Raw genomic sequence first — 12,510 nt, forward strand, 5'->3', positions numbered from 1 at the left:
GTCAAAGCTACATATCATGGGAACCTTCTGAAAGAAGACTCAGATTCTCAGGGGAGGGAGGACCAGTTTTATGCTTAAATTCCATGAAAAAAATGGATGGCTATGTAGAGATGTGATTGGACAAAAGGATCTTGAGCTAATGGAAACAGACCAGGAGAAGGAAAGCCTTCACAGCTGAATGCCCAAATTCTCCATGCCATCTCTCTGTGTAGCATTAATTCTTTTATCCTGCATATGTCACAGGAACCTTCTGGAAGGACAGTGTTATGGGTTGCTGTTAGACATGTCAGTGAATTTCTTTATGGCCACCTCCCATACAAGGTATAGAGAAAGGTGCCTAGAGGAGGAAGAACTTGAATTTCTATGACTTGTTTTAGGGGAGGAAGCTGGAGAGTGGAAGGACTTTAATTAATTTCTGAAATTTTTTTTTTCTGGTACTTTCTGATCTCCATTCATTCATTGTCCTTGGCCTGGCAAAGCACCATGTTTTGGATTATTGCTTTCTGAGCCTCACCGTGAGTCAGCCTGTACTAATTTGTAAGAGCTACTGTTACAGAGTGCCACAGGCTGGATGGCTTAAGCAGCAGAACTTTATTTTTTTAATAAATGTTTGAGTCTTGAAGTCTAGCACCATGGGCTAGTCTCTTTTGAGGCCTCTCTCCTTTGTGTATAGGCAGCCATCTTTTCCTAGTATTTCCTAGTATGGTCTCCTATTTCTGTGTGACTGACGTAACTCAATCATGCTGGGTTAGGCTTGGCCCTCATGGCCTTATTTTGATATAATTATTTCAGTATACACTCTTCAAATACAGTCACATTTTAAGTGATTCAGTATTAGATGTGAATTCTGGGGAAGCATACTCAGCTTCTAGCAGCCCCCAAAGACAACAGTACGCAGAGCAAGAAACACATTGAAAATAGTTGGCAAACCCTAGAGTAAACATTTTGGTGAAATCAAAGCTTTGGAATTCTCTTAAGACAGCTGAAATCCTTCTTGGGTGCTTCCTCTGCCACCCCCCTGGTCAAGTTGCTGTTGGTTTGCTCTCTCCTCAGGCTGGAGCCCATTGGTGCAGCTGCCAGCAAGGAATATTCTCTGGAGAAAAACTTGGAGAAGATGAAGTTAGACTGGGTCAACATGACGTTCAGTTTTGTGAAATACAGGGACACCGTGAGTCATTCCAGTGGGAACTCTGGGAAAGCAGCCCCGTGTGTTATGTAGTAGAGACAGACATGATTCACTCAGCATTGCAACAGACCTCACAGAAGAACAACCCTTGGCATCTGGATCGCTTCTGCCTGCCTATCCTGTACCCACCATCCTTGCTCGCACACTCCGCCGAAGCTATGCGCCTTGAAATCAAAAGGACTTTTGACCTAGTGCAAAGGAATAGAGCATACCTCCTGTTATACACACTCACACACACACACACACACACACACACACACACACACACACACACACACCAACTCAGGTCATTTAGAAGCATGTCTGAGGTTGACAACAAAACATTGCACTTCCTAGATGCTAATGTGTACAGGAATTCCTTTGGCATCTCTTTCACATGATTCATGAAGACTAAAGTGGGGCCTGGAGAACCTCAGGAACCTAGCAAGTTCCCAGACACTTAGCAGTTTGAGCCGTAAGGGTGTGGATTTCCTTTTTTCGTAGGCTCTTATAGATAGCATATGAGTTTGTATAATGAATGTAGAGGTACATTTGCTTATGTAACCCTAGGGTCTAGTTTGCTCTTGTCATAAAGCATAGGGTAGACATGGGAGATCACAGATAGATAGTCACATTCTGCATCCCATTGGCTTTTAGAACAGCAGCTCTAATGCTAGCTGCACAGCAGACTCATTTGAGATGACTAAAAAGAAGATCAAAATTGATTTATTTTCCTTCTCTTCTAGCCTCTGAGTGCCTGAGTATTTGCATTTGCCCTCCTAGTTTTCCTTCCCATAGTGCTAGAGACTGAACTTGGGGAGGGGGCTCACTAGTGTTAGGAAAGCACTCCAATGCTTAGCCACACCCCCACCGATACTTAACCACACTCCCACTACTCTATTTTTCAAATATTCAGCATAGACCCAAAACTCTGGAGATCTCAGCACTTCCCTTCCCTCTGAGTGACGTGTCATTCTCCAGTGCCTTCTTTCTCCCTTTGATTTTGATGGTCACAGTACTTTAGTTTCACCATTGGATAAGGAACATCATGAACCGATCAGGGAGGTGGAGAGCTGAAGACAAATGAGTTCATTGCTGGGTCTCTCCCAACAAGGCCAGGTCTCCTGGGTTCCATGAGCTGTGTGTTCTGATTGGATCAGACACTGCTCTAGAGGCTGCTGGGATATGATGAAGAGTTCAACTAGGGGCCTACAAGCAGGCCCATTATTTGTCCTCAATGTTTATGACTGAAATAGCTATCAAGAAGAAGCAATAGCAGAATGACAGTAAAGATGCCAGTCTATGAATAGCTAGAAATGCTTTTCCATGTACACACACAGAAAAGATAGAATATATCCCAAGCCAGATTTAGTCCATATCTGCCTTTGTATCATATATATCTGCATCTACATCTCTATCTACAGGCTTGAAGGAAGTGAAATCAAAGCAAGAAAGACCAGATTTGCTGTAGGTAATAGACTCTTACCAGTTTATCTGCTGCAATGGCTCAGGGGAAAGAGTACCATTCATAGGAGCTGAAGACACAATACCCATATGTGAGAGCAGAACAGAACTCACCAAGTGCATAAGACAGAAATTTCCAAGCTAGGGTTACATGTCTGTACTTTTATCATGGGACTGACCACTATACACAACAAAACAACAAGCAAACAAAGCTTTGCTTATGAAGAAATTAAATGAAAATAAGAAGCATAGCCTATCTATTAGTAGACATTTAAAAAGAACCCCTGAACTGAAATAAAAAATAATTTTTGACTTTCATTCTAAAGTAACTACAAGAAGCCCTCTGAGTTGGCTGCAGTACAGGAGTCTAAGCCCTACCCATTGAATTAGAAGCTGATGCCCCCCTGAGGGAACCAGAAAAGCAAGCGGCCAGGCAGGCAGAAACTTGAGGAAGAAGACAAAGCCTCCCCCACCCCACCCCACCCCCACCTCTATACCACCCCTAGATTCTTGGTGCACCTCTGGGTTCGACTGATTTCTGCAAAGAAGTCAGACAGTAAGTTTTGTTTCTTTTGTTTTGGACACATTTTGTTTACCAAGACAGGATCTTATGAATCCTTCAGCTTCAGCCTTCAGCGTGCTGGGATAACAGGCGTGCTCTTACCCCCTGACAAAGAGTATCTTAATAGCTAACGTGAGCCAGGTGTATACTTGTGTTTTGGAGGCTGAAGCAGGAACTTCTGCATCGAGACCCTGTCTCTAAATAAAGAAATAAATGGTTTTTTTTTTCTAGTGAGAAAATCTCATGTAAGCCATAGGTGCTTGTCTCCCTGAGGTGGAGGGCTCTACACTGCAAGGCCTTTTGGAACCTTCTAGAATCAGCATGGGTAGTGGGATGGGAGAAACAAGCGGATCTCATGATGTTGACTCTGGATGGGCATCTTTATTTGCAGGATATCAGTATCTTGAGCGCAGTTGATGACATTCAATTGCTCCTTGATGATCATGTCATAAAGACACAGACTATGTGTGGCTCTGTATTCATCAAGCCAATAGAAGCAGAGTGTCGGGTAAGAAAATAGCCAATGAACACTTTATGTCTCAGTCTCTCAAGTGTGCGGGTGGGTGGGGAGTCAAGTTCAATGAAAAGAGTCAACCTCCCGTTCCCTGAATGGAAGAGTGAAAGGAGGAATGAATGCAGAGTGAGAGCAATAGTGACCAAGTAAGCTCACAACCTGCTGGCCCATTGGAGCAGGCTTCTAAAAGAGTAGATGAGGCTTGACTATGCCAAACAAAAGGATTGTTTCCAAGTATTTTATAGTCTAAGTAATCCAGAACAAGAGTCACGAGACTGGAGAAGTTCAGCCTCCCGTGCTCTTTGTCTGTGGAAGTGGGATAGGTCAGAGCGGGGAGTATAGCTTAGGGGCAGAGCACAAGGGAAAAAGAAAAAGTGGCATAGGCTTCCTGGGCCCAGACCTCTGGGTCCGAATCCTGGTTCTGCCTCTACCATTAGTCGTGTGAGCTTTGGAGGCTGTTTCAACTACTGTGTTTGGAGTCTGCATCTGTAAACATGAGATTTGGTAATATCTTCATTTTACTTTGTGTTTGTGTATGTGTGTGTGTGAGAGAGAGAGAGAGAAAGAGAGAGAGAGAGAGAGAGAGAGAGAGAGAGAGAGAGAGAGAGAGAGAGAGAGAGAGAGAGAGAGAGAGAGAGAGAGAGAGAGAGAGAGGAGAGAGAGAGGAAAGAGAGAGAGGAGAGAGAGAGAGGAGAGATGGATAAAGAGGGAGAGGGAGTGGGAGGGAGAACTAGAGGACAGTTTGGGGCACCAACCATCTCCTTGTTGTTTTTGGTTTGAGGACAAGAGCTCTCACAGGTCTGGAGCTTGCAAGTAGGCCAGACTGACTAGCCAGCCATCCCAGATGTCACCTGCCTGTCCCCACCTCTTCAGCACTGCGATTGCAGGCATATGCCACCACACTAGGCTCTTTGCTTTTGTTTTAACTTGAGTTCTGGCATACAAGCAAGAACTTTAGGAAGTTAGCTATCTCTCCAACCCAAATAGATTTCTTAATATCTCATGAGATATTGAGTTAAATTGTTTTTACACACACACACACACACACACACACACACACACACACACACACACACACGATATATGAATCTATATATGGCTCCCTGACCATTACATATCAAATAATAAGCTTTGTCATTGTTATCTACCTAACTAAAAAATGTGAGCTCCACAAGGGGAAAGGCTTTGTTTCATTATATCCATGTTCCCTGGAACAGTAAACGCATGAGATACACTTCAATAGGTATTTGTTAAACAAGTGAATGAAGGAATGAAGGAAGGAAGGAAGGAAGGAAGGAAGGATGACATGATTCCATCCCTCTGCATGTTCACTCACTGGATACGTGTGAACACACACCTGCAGAGTGGCAGGTGACTGATTCAGATGTGGAATGCTAAATTCACAGAAATGGGAAGAAAAGCTAGTTCGGGTACAGGATAATTTGGATGCCTGGCTAAAATGCCAAGTCACTTGGCTGTACTTGGAACCGATCTTCAGCTCAGAAGATATCATAGCCCAGATGCCAGAGGAGGGCAAGAAGTTTGGCACTGTGGATAGTTACTGGAAGTCACTCATGGCTCAGGCGGTGAGTTTTATCTCTTGCGTCTCACCAGCAGGTGCATTGCGTCTACGTCCCTTGAAACTATCAAGTAAATTGGGTTTTTTTTATTTGATATTTTATATCACTGTTACAATTTATTAAAACTTCAAATGTGGAAATATGAGATATGGAAAGGAGAAAAAATGTGAAATCTCACCTCCCTGGAGAAAGCTCTTAGCAGTTTACATTATTTGCCTACCACATCTAATGAGATAGAAGAGATTGATATAGAGCGATGCAATAACATTTTTATAGATTGGAATCCTTTTAGGTTTCAAGTAGTAATGTATACTGATACTGAGTTACTTAATGACCTTTTTGGTACCATGGCAACTCAGATGTGATCTTAGAAGTGAGAAAATACTTGAGGATAGCATAGTTTTCACTTTCTTACAACTCATGGTTATGAGGAGCACAGGCTCGAATTAAAAGAAGCTGTGACATTGTGATGTATGTCAGCTGTGTGGACCCCAGGGAGCAGTGCAGTTGCCTGGGGGTGTCAAGGGCACCTCCAAAGCAGATGATGTTAGAACCAAGCTTCGAAGGATGGGTTTCACCATGTGTGTAAGGTGTATCTCCTGAGAGGGCACGCCTTTTCCCTTCATGAGAAGCATTCAAAATTGTGGCACATAATCAGAGAATTTCTCAAAGGAGTGTATCTTCTGGCTTACCTGTGGTCTGGATTATAGAGGCAAGATATGGGTAGGGGGTTGTATGGCCCAGCCAATGGAGCAGGGTTTATGTTAGTTAACTTCCTTTGGTTGTATTTTGGAAACCCATTAAGTATAGGCCAAGCAAAACTACTCGGTGATTCATAGAACACAAACACAGAAGTGCATCCAGGCCTCCCAAAGGGTTAACAGAGAGCCAAGAAAGCCATTGGAGCTATACTCCTCTCTCCATGCTCACATGGAGCTTTCCCTGCAGACTAGCCTGCTCTGCCACAGAGTAGCATGGCAAAAGGGGATCCTTCCATGGCCCCAGAGTTCCTTGATCAAGGGTTCAGCACAAGTCAGAAAAGAATGCTGTGGTCTGGGTTTTAGACCCCCAAAATATTCAGATGAAATTGATTCAGTTAGTTTGTGGGGCCCCATCCCTACTTAGTCAACCATGAGTGCAGTCACCCCTGTGAGACTAGGAGAGCATTAGAGAGTAGTTACTTGGATGGGCAGCATCACTAGTTGGTGAGCTGGTCATGAGTTCATTAGCATGTCTAACCTCAAAGCTTTGAGTATCCATGATGATCTTCACCCGTGTGTGTGTGTGTGTGTGTGTGTGTGTGTGTGTGTGTGTGTGTGTGCCCATTTCTGTGTCTGTCCCAGGTGAAAGATACAAGAGTTCTGGTGGCAGCTGACCAGCCAAGAATGACAGAAAAGCTTCAGGAAGCCAACATTCTGTTGGAAGACATCCAGCGGGGACTGAATAATTACCTGGAGAAGAAGAGGCTCTTTTTCCCCAGGTACCAGGAGCATCCTTTCATTTGGACCTCCCCTCTGAGGCCATCTACAGGTGGGATTACAGTTTTCCTGTTCGATCTGGATTCTATTCCATTCCTGCTTCCCTGTTTCCCAAGGGATGACATCTAGGAATTAACATGCCTCCGTGGCCATTACCTAGAGTGAAGCTAAACAGACTCTGTATGGGTTATGTCTTTACTTAACCAATATTATTATTTCTGTTCATGAAAGGGCCATAGTAATCATGATTAAGACCTGGTATGTGGTACTAACCAGATTGCTCTTGGGATGTCAGCTTTTCTGCTTATTCACTTGAAGACTGTTAGCAGCCTCAGGGTCTCTGGTATGAAGTTGAAATATTATAATGCTAATGGCTCCCGGTTCTTAGAGTGAGCTACATGTACAACAGAGGTGTTTGAGAAATGTCAGATAGGTTTTTGAACATTAGCTCCTGGACTGCCTTTTTCCACAAATGTTAATGTTCTAAAAGTCAATGTGGCTTTGGAGGACTACTTCCAAGGGATCTCACTCCTAAACTTCTCCCCATGTCAAGTTCACTATGGTCTCTCACTCCAGGCCATTCAAGTCAGTTAGGATGTAGCTTTTCATGCCTATAATCCCAGTACTTGGGAGGTGGAGGCAATACAACCAAGAGTTCAAGGTGGATCTCAGCTCAGAGTCGGAGGCCAGCTTGGGCTACATGAGACTTTGCATCAAAAGATAACAACAAAAAATTACAATGTGGCTTTATATTGAGTCAATGTTCTCTACTTTCTTTTTTGTTGTTGTTGTTTTGGGTTTTTTGTTTTTCTCTTTTGAGACAGGGTTTCTTTGTTGCCTTTGGCTGTCCTGCACTCACTTTGTAGACCAGGCTGACCTACAACTCACAGAGATCTGCCTGCTTCTGCCTCTGCCTTCCGGAATGCTGGGATTACAGGCTTGCACCACCACACCTGGCCTTTAGTTCACTACTTTCTACCAAAAACAAACAAACAAAAAAGTATAGGATTTTATAGTTATGGTGGTAATGATCTTTTTGTTTTGTTTTGTGGGAGAAATTCCCTTGGTATTTGTTCAACAGTGTTCTCTGATAGATCTTTTCTCAATAACCCAAATATTGTATTTTCCTCCTGCCTTATAAAGTAGCCATTCGTCACGTACGCTCATTGGACATTATTTTCAATTTTATTTTTATTTTATACACATGGGTGTTTTGCTTGCATGTATGACTGTTCACCCCTTGCATGTCTAGTGCCTCAAGAAGGCCAGAAAAGTTCCCCAGTACAGTTGTGAGCTTCCATGTGGGTGCTGGAAATTTAATCCAGATGCTTTGGGAGAGCAGCTAATGTTCTTAACTGCTGAGCCACCTTTCCAGATCACCACTGAACACTTTAAAGAGTCTCACTTTAAAGAGAAAGTAAAGTTTTAGTTTATTTAATATTAATGTTTTACCATAAATGGCCACTTGTGGCAATGGCTTCTGCTTTGGGCTACACGAACTAAACACAAGTAATGGAAGGAGCTCTAACTTGCAAGGAAGAACAACATTGAGAAGAGATTAAACTCTGGAAACCTTATGAGGTTTGAGCTTTCATCAATATTTCTTAAGATTTTACTTAATGTGTATATGTGTCATATGTGGGAGCATGCACATGAGTGGAGGTGCCCACAGTTGTCAGAAGAGGGCTCTAGAGCCCCTGGAAGTGAAGCTACAGGCAGTTATGAGCAGCAAGAACAGAGTTCATGCTTAACCACTGAGCCATCCCTTTAACCCCAGAGCTCTTAGGTCTAACCCTTTGTGCCATTCCTAGTAAAAACACCAAGAGTCAACACTAACACACTGTTCACACCTTGTGCCAGGACATTACACCAAGTATTTTATACTTAGGTAATCCTTAGACTAATGCTGTAACACTGGGTCGTTATTATTATCTTGACTTTATAAGTGAGAAAGCAATGATGCCCCCAAGGAGAGACAAACTTATAGACGACCAGGCTGCAGTTTCAAATCCAGGGAGTCTGGATGATGTGATACTCAAACATTTAATCTCCTTGAGCTATATTTCTACCTAAATTAAATACAAACACTCATAAATATCTCAAGAGTTTATGCATCTTTATGAAATAAAATCAAGCACTTTTACTGAATACTTTGCGCTATTGGTGATAGTCACATAAATCAATTTTGCCTTAAACTATAGAATGCAAAATGATTTTAAGCTATTATTCTGTCTTTGGGCCTTACACAGAATAGAGGTTACATAAATTATCAGAAATAACCCATCTGAATATTACTTAGGAATGGTAAAAATCTGACATCTTATTAGGTAGTACTTATTATTTAATCAGCCAAAAAGTTATTGAACTCTGCCTACTTTTGCAATACTGCAAATGGTGGACCAGTTTGTTTTGCTATGTAACCAACAACTCTAAAACTTAGAAGCTTACAACAGCCATTTATTTAGCTCATAACTGTATGGCATGGCACATTGGGTTGAGCGTAAATGAATAGTGCTTCTGTCTGCAGCTCACTCAATGCGACTACAGCCAACTGGAAATTGGTCCTAACCATTTGCCCAGTGGTTGGATTCTGTTGCTGGGGCCTGGAAAGTTAGCTAGGTTTGTTCACATGGTCACAGGGTCCATAATAGCAGAAGAGTGTCAATGACAAGGTCTCCTAGTGCCTAAGGCCTGGAATTTGTACTCAGCTATGTTCACTAGATTCTGCTAGCCAAAACAAGACACAGACAGTCTAGGATCAAGAGATTTCAAAAATCAATTGTCTTCCTTAGCTTGGGCTCTCTGGTCATTACTAAACCCTATAGGCAACTTGTAATCTACCGTATTAAGTAAAACTGTAATCCCATGGGCCCCTTCTCTTGGTATTTTCAGTCTTGGGTTCATAAAAAAAGGTTCATACCTTGAAATTTTTCTAAAGGTTTGATTTTGTGTCTTTAGAGCCCGAGCAAGCAAGGAAATGGCTACTACCTCCACTTAAAAGACCACAGAGGTCTCCACCCAAACATAGGTTCATTACAAATATACTATCTTTGTCCACTGTACTGGGTTACAAAGGGCATTTTTATGCAAGCACGTAATCTACTTCAGAAGTGTTTTTATTTCTGCCTTTAACATTTGCTGGCGTATCTAGAAAGAAGGAAGAATGGTCTCTCTCCTCTTATCCAGGGCTTCTTGACACTGACTGCACGTTAGGATCAGCTGGGATTTCAGACATTGAGATTTCCTCAGACCTTACCAGACACCAGCTACACAGGACTCTCTGAGTGTTGGAACCTTGGTACTGTAGTTCTTGGGAGCTTCCCAGGCAATCCTGAAGTATACAAGCAGTGTTGAGAACCATGCTGTCATGCCAGTGCTCACAGCGCTGAGGTCATATGTGCACACCCCCAGCCTTTCTCTTGCTCTCTGTGCCAACACAATAGCCACCTTTTCTGCACCAGCTAGGCAATGGGGGACAGGAGCCAGGCCTAGGAAAGACTTTGGGGTGCAGCTAGTTACCACATGGTGCGATGCATATGGTGGTAGTGTCCTCTTATTGGAAATGGGAGTCCTCCAAAGGGCTCCTGTGACCACATATTCTCTTTACTTTGAAATAGGTTCTTCTTCCTGTCAAATGATGAGCTTCTGGAGATCTTGTCAGAGACAAAGGACCCACTCCGAGTGCAGCCACACTTGAAGAAGTGCTTTGAAGGAATTGCCAAGCTAGAGTTCACAGACAATCTGGAAATTAAGGGCATGATCAGCTCAGAAAAAGAAACTGTCCCGTTCATCAAGTCAATCTACCCAGCGAAAGCCAAAGTAATCCCCTTGTGTGTTTTCTCCACAGCAGAGCAAACTGGAGGATGGGGTCCCTTGGTTAAGCTTTGGATTTTTGTGGTGTGAAACATTTAGGTGCCATGACTTAATAGCTAAGTCATTTTGAAAAGTTACTCCACCTTCCTTGGCCTCGGTTACGCATTTCTAAAATGGGGAATTATTCTGGAGGCCATGGGACAAATAAAATTTGTGGAAAGATCTGCAACGAAGTTGACTCACTAGCAGGAATCATAGTCCAGGTGACCTGATAACACTTTCAGAGCCAGGTAAACAGTGACCCAGTCAGACAAAACAGAATGAATGAGAAATCGCACACCACCTAACCTAACTTTTCATATGTACATCCTTTGAAGACAATCCCCTTCTCCTGCTTCAGCCCCAGCCCTTGCCAGAGAGAAAGAGGGGGAGGGGGGGTAGGGAGGGAAGGAGAGAGAGAGAGAGGAGAGAGATCTGGTCTGCTCCTACAGCTTCTGCCTAGTTTTGATTGACAGCCACTGCCTCCCACAATTTGTACTTCCCCACAGGGCATGGTGGAAAAGTGGCTGCAGCAGGTGGAGCAGATCATGCTGGCTAGCATGCGGCATGTTATTGGAGATGGGATTGAAGCTTATGTCCAGGTAAACAGGAATTAATATATTATGTGCCAGGGTATTGCAACTATAAAAGAAGCTTTGAGGAGTGCACTAGATGACACCATTCAACTGGACCTTTTGCCTGCTGCTGAAACCTACCTCTCTGAGCTTCTGAGTCCAATTACCTGTGAATCCTGGGACAGTGAACATTTTTCTGATGAAGTTTGCTGGTAGAAGCAGGTGACGGAAGAGAAGGGTTAGCTGGAGCCTTCTGATCATGGGGGTGAATGGAGTAGGGGATTTGTCTCATGTCACCATTTGTGACTGATGGCTCAAGGTCCATCCCCTTCCAGGAATGCATCCACTCAGGCCACCTGTGAGTGACATTCTAGGCCCCCAAAGCACTTAGAATGGGAACAAGGATGATACAAAGCCAAAGAGGAAAAGAACCTGTTGTGACAAATTCTCAACAGAGAGCATCCAGCCAGGCTCATGTTGGCAGTATCTGAGTTTTGTCCCCTCTTTGAGTGTGTGTCTTCCTTCCAAACCCTACCCCTATTGTAAGACTCCTTCTATCAAACAAACATGCTCAACTACTGCCTTTGCCCAAAGTTTATCAGACCACCCGTGTTGCCTCTCATGGTATATTTCAAATTGTAACTAAATTCCATTTTCTATGATAAATCGTGACTCACAGAGCAAGAGCTACCAATGCGAAGTTAATTATCAGGAGTCTGCAACTTTTCTATAAAAGACCAAGTGGACTCTCGCACTCCTGTGGCCCACACTCTGGCTGCAGCATCGAACTCTACCCTGACAGCACAGCAGCAGCATGGACAATACATAATGAGAAGCATGGTTGTGTTCTGAATTCTGCTCTGATAAAAGTATTTACACCTTCAGACAGACTTGATCCATATGGTCTCATAGAGCCCAGGCTGGTCTAAACCTCACTATGTAGCCAAGGATACCCTTGGGCTTCAGATCCTCCAACTCCCAAGAGCTGGGATTACAGGCTTGCTCCACCACGCCCAGTTTATGTGGTATTGGGGCTGCACCTCGATCTTAAGTTTAGGAAACAACAGATAAGGGAGGAGGACTTGCCTAAAAATATATATATATATTTCAGTCTTGTATATATATTCAGTCTTGAAGCAATGAAATCGTTGGTATTGTTTTGTTTTATTTTTCTTTTACACAACTTTGGGGGACAAAGATATAAATCAGTAATCCCAAACCTGGCATGGTGACACACATCTTTAATCCCAGTATTCTTGAGGCAGAGCACGCAGATCTCTGTGATTTATGGGCCAACCTGGTCTACACAGTAAGTTCTAG

General features: G+C 43.2%; 1 protein-coding gene across 6 annotated transcripts in view; it reads left to right on the forward strand.

Moving 5' to 3' along the window:
• The window catches only part of DNAH3 (dynein axonemal heavy chain 3), a 175,475-nt gene that overhangs the window by 50,879 nt on the left and 112,086 nt on the right, over positions 1-12,510 (forward strand). For 5 of the 6 annotated variants that reach the window (XM_084772130.1, XM_084772128.1, XM_084772132.1 and 2 more), the window contains 6 exons: positions 1,054-1,168; positions 3,583-3,699; positions 5,112-5,291; positions 6,629-6,765; positions 10,381-10,582; positions 11,125-11,217. In XM_084772130.1, coding sequence (XP_084628256.1) covers positions 1,054-1,168; positions 3,583-3,699; positions 5,112-5,291; positions 6,629-6,765; positions 10,381-10,582; positions 11,125-11,217 — 844 coding nt within the window. The remainder of the gene's footprint in view (positions 1-1,053; positions 1,169-3,582; positions 3,700-5,111; positions 5,292-6,628; positions 6,766-10,380; positions 10,583-11,124; positions 11,218-12,510) is intronic. The other variant, XM_084772131.1, reaches the window with a different exon arrangement.

Source organism: Acomys minous (assembly GCF_964271855.1).
Source record: "Acomys minous genome assembly, chromosome: 2".
Taxonomy (NCBI): Eukaryota; Metazoa; Chordata; class Mammalia; order Rodentia; family Muridae; genus Acomys; species Acomys minous.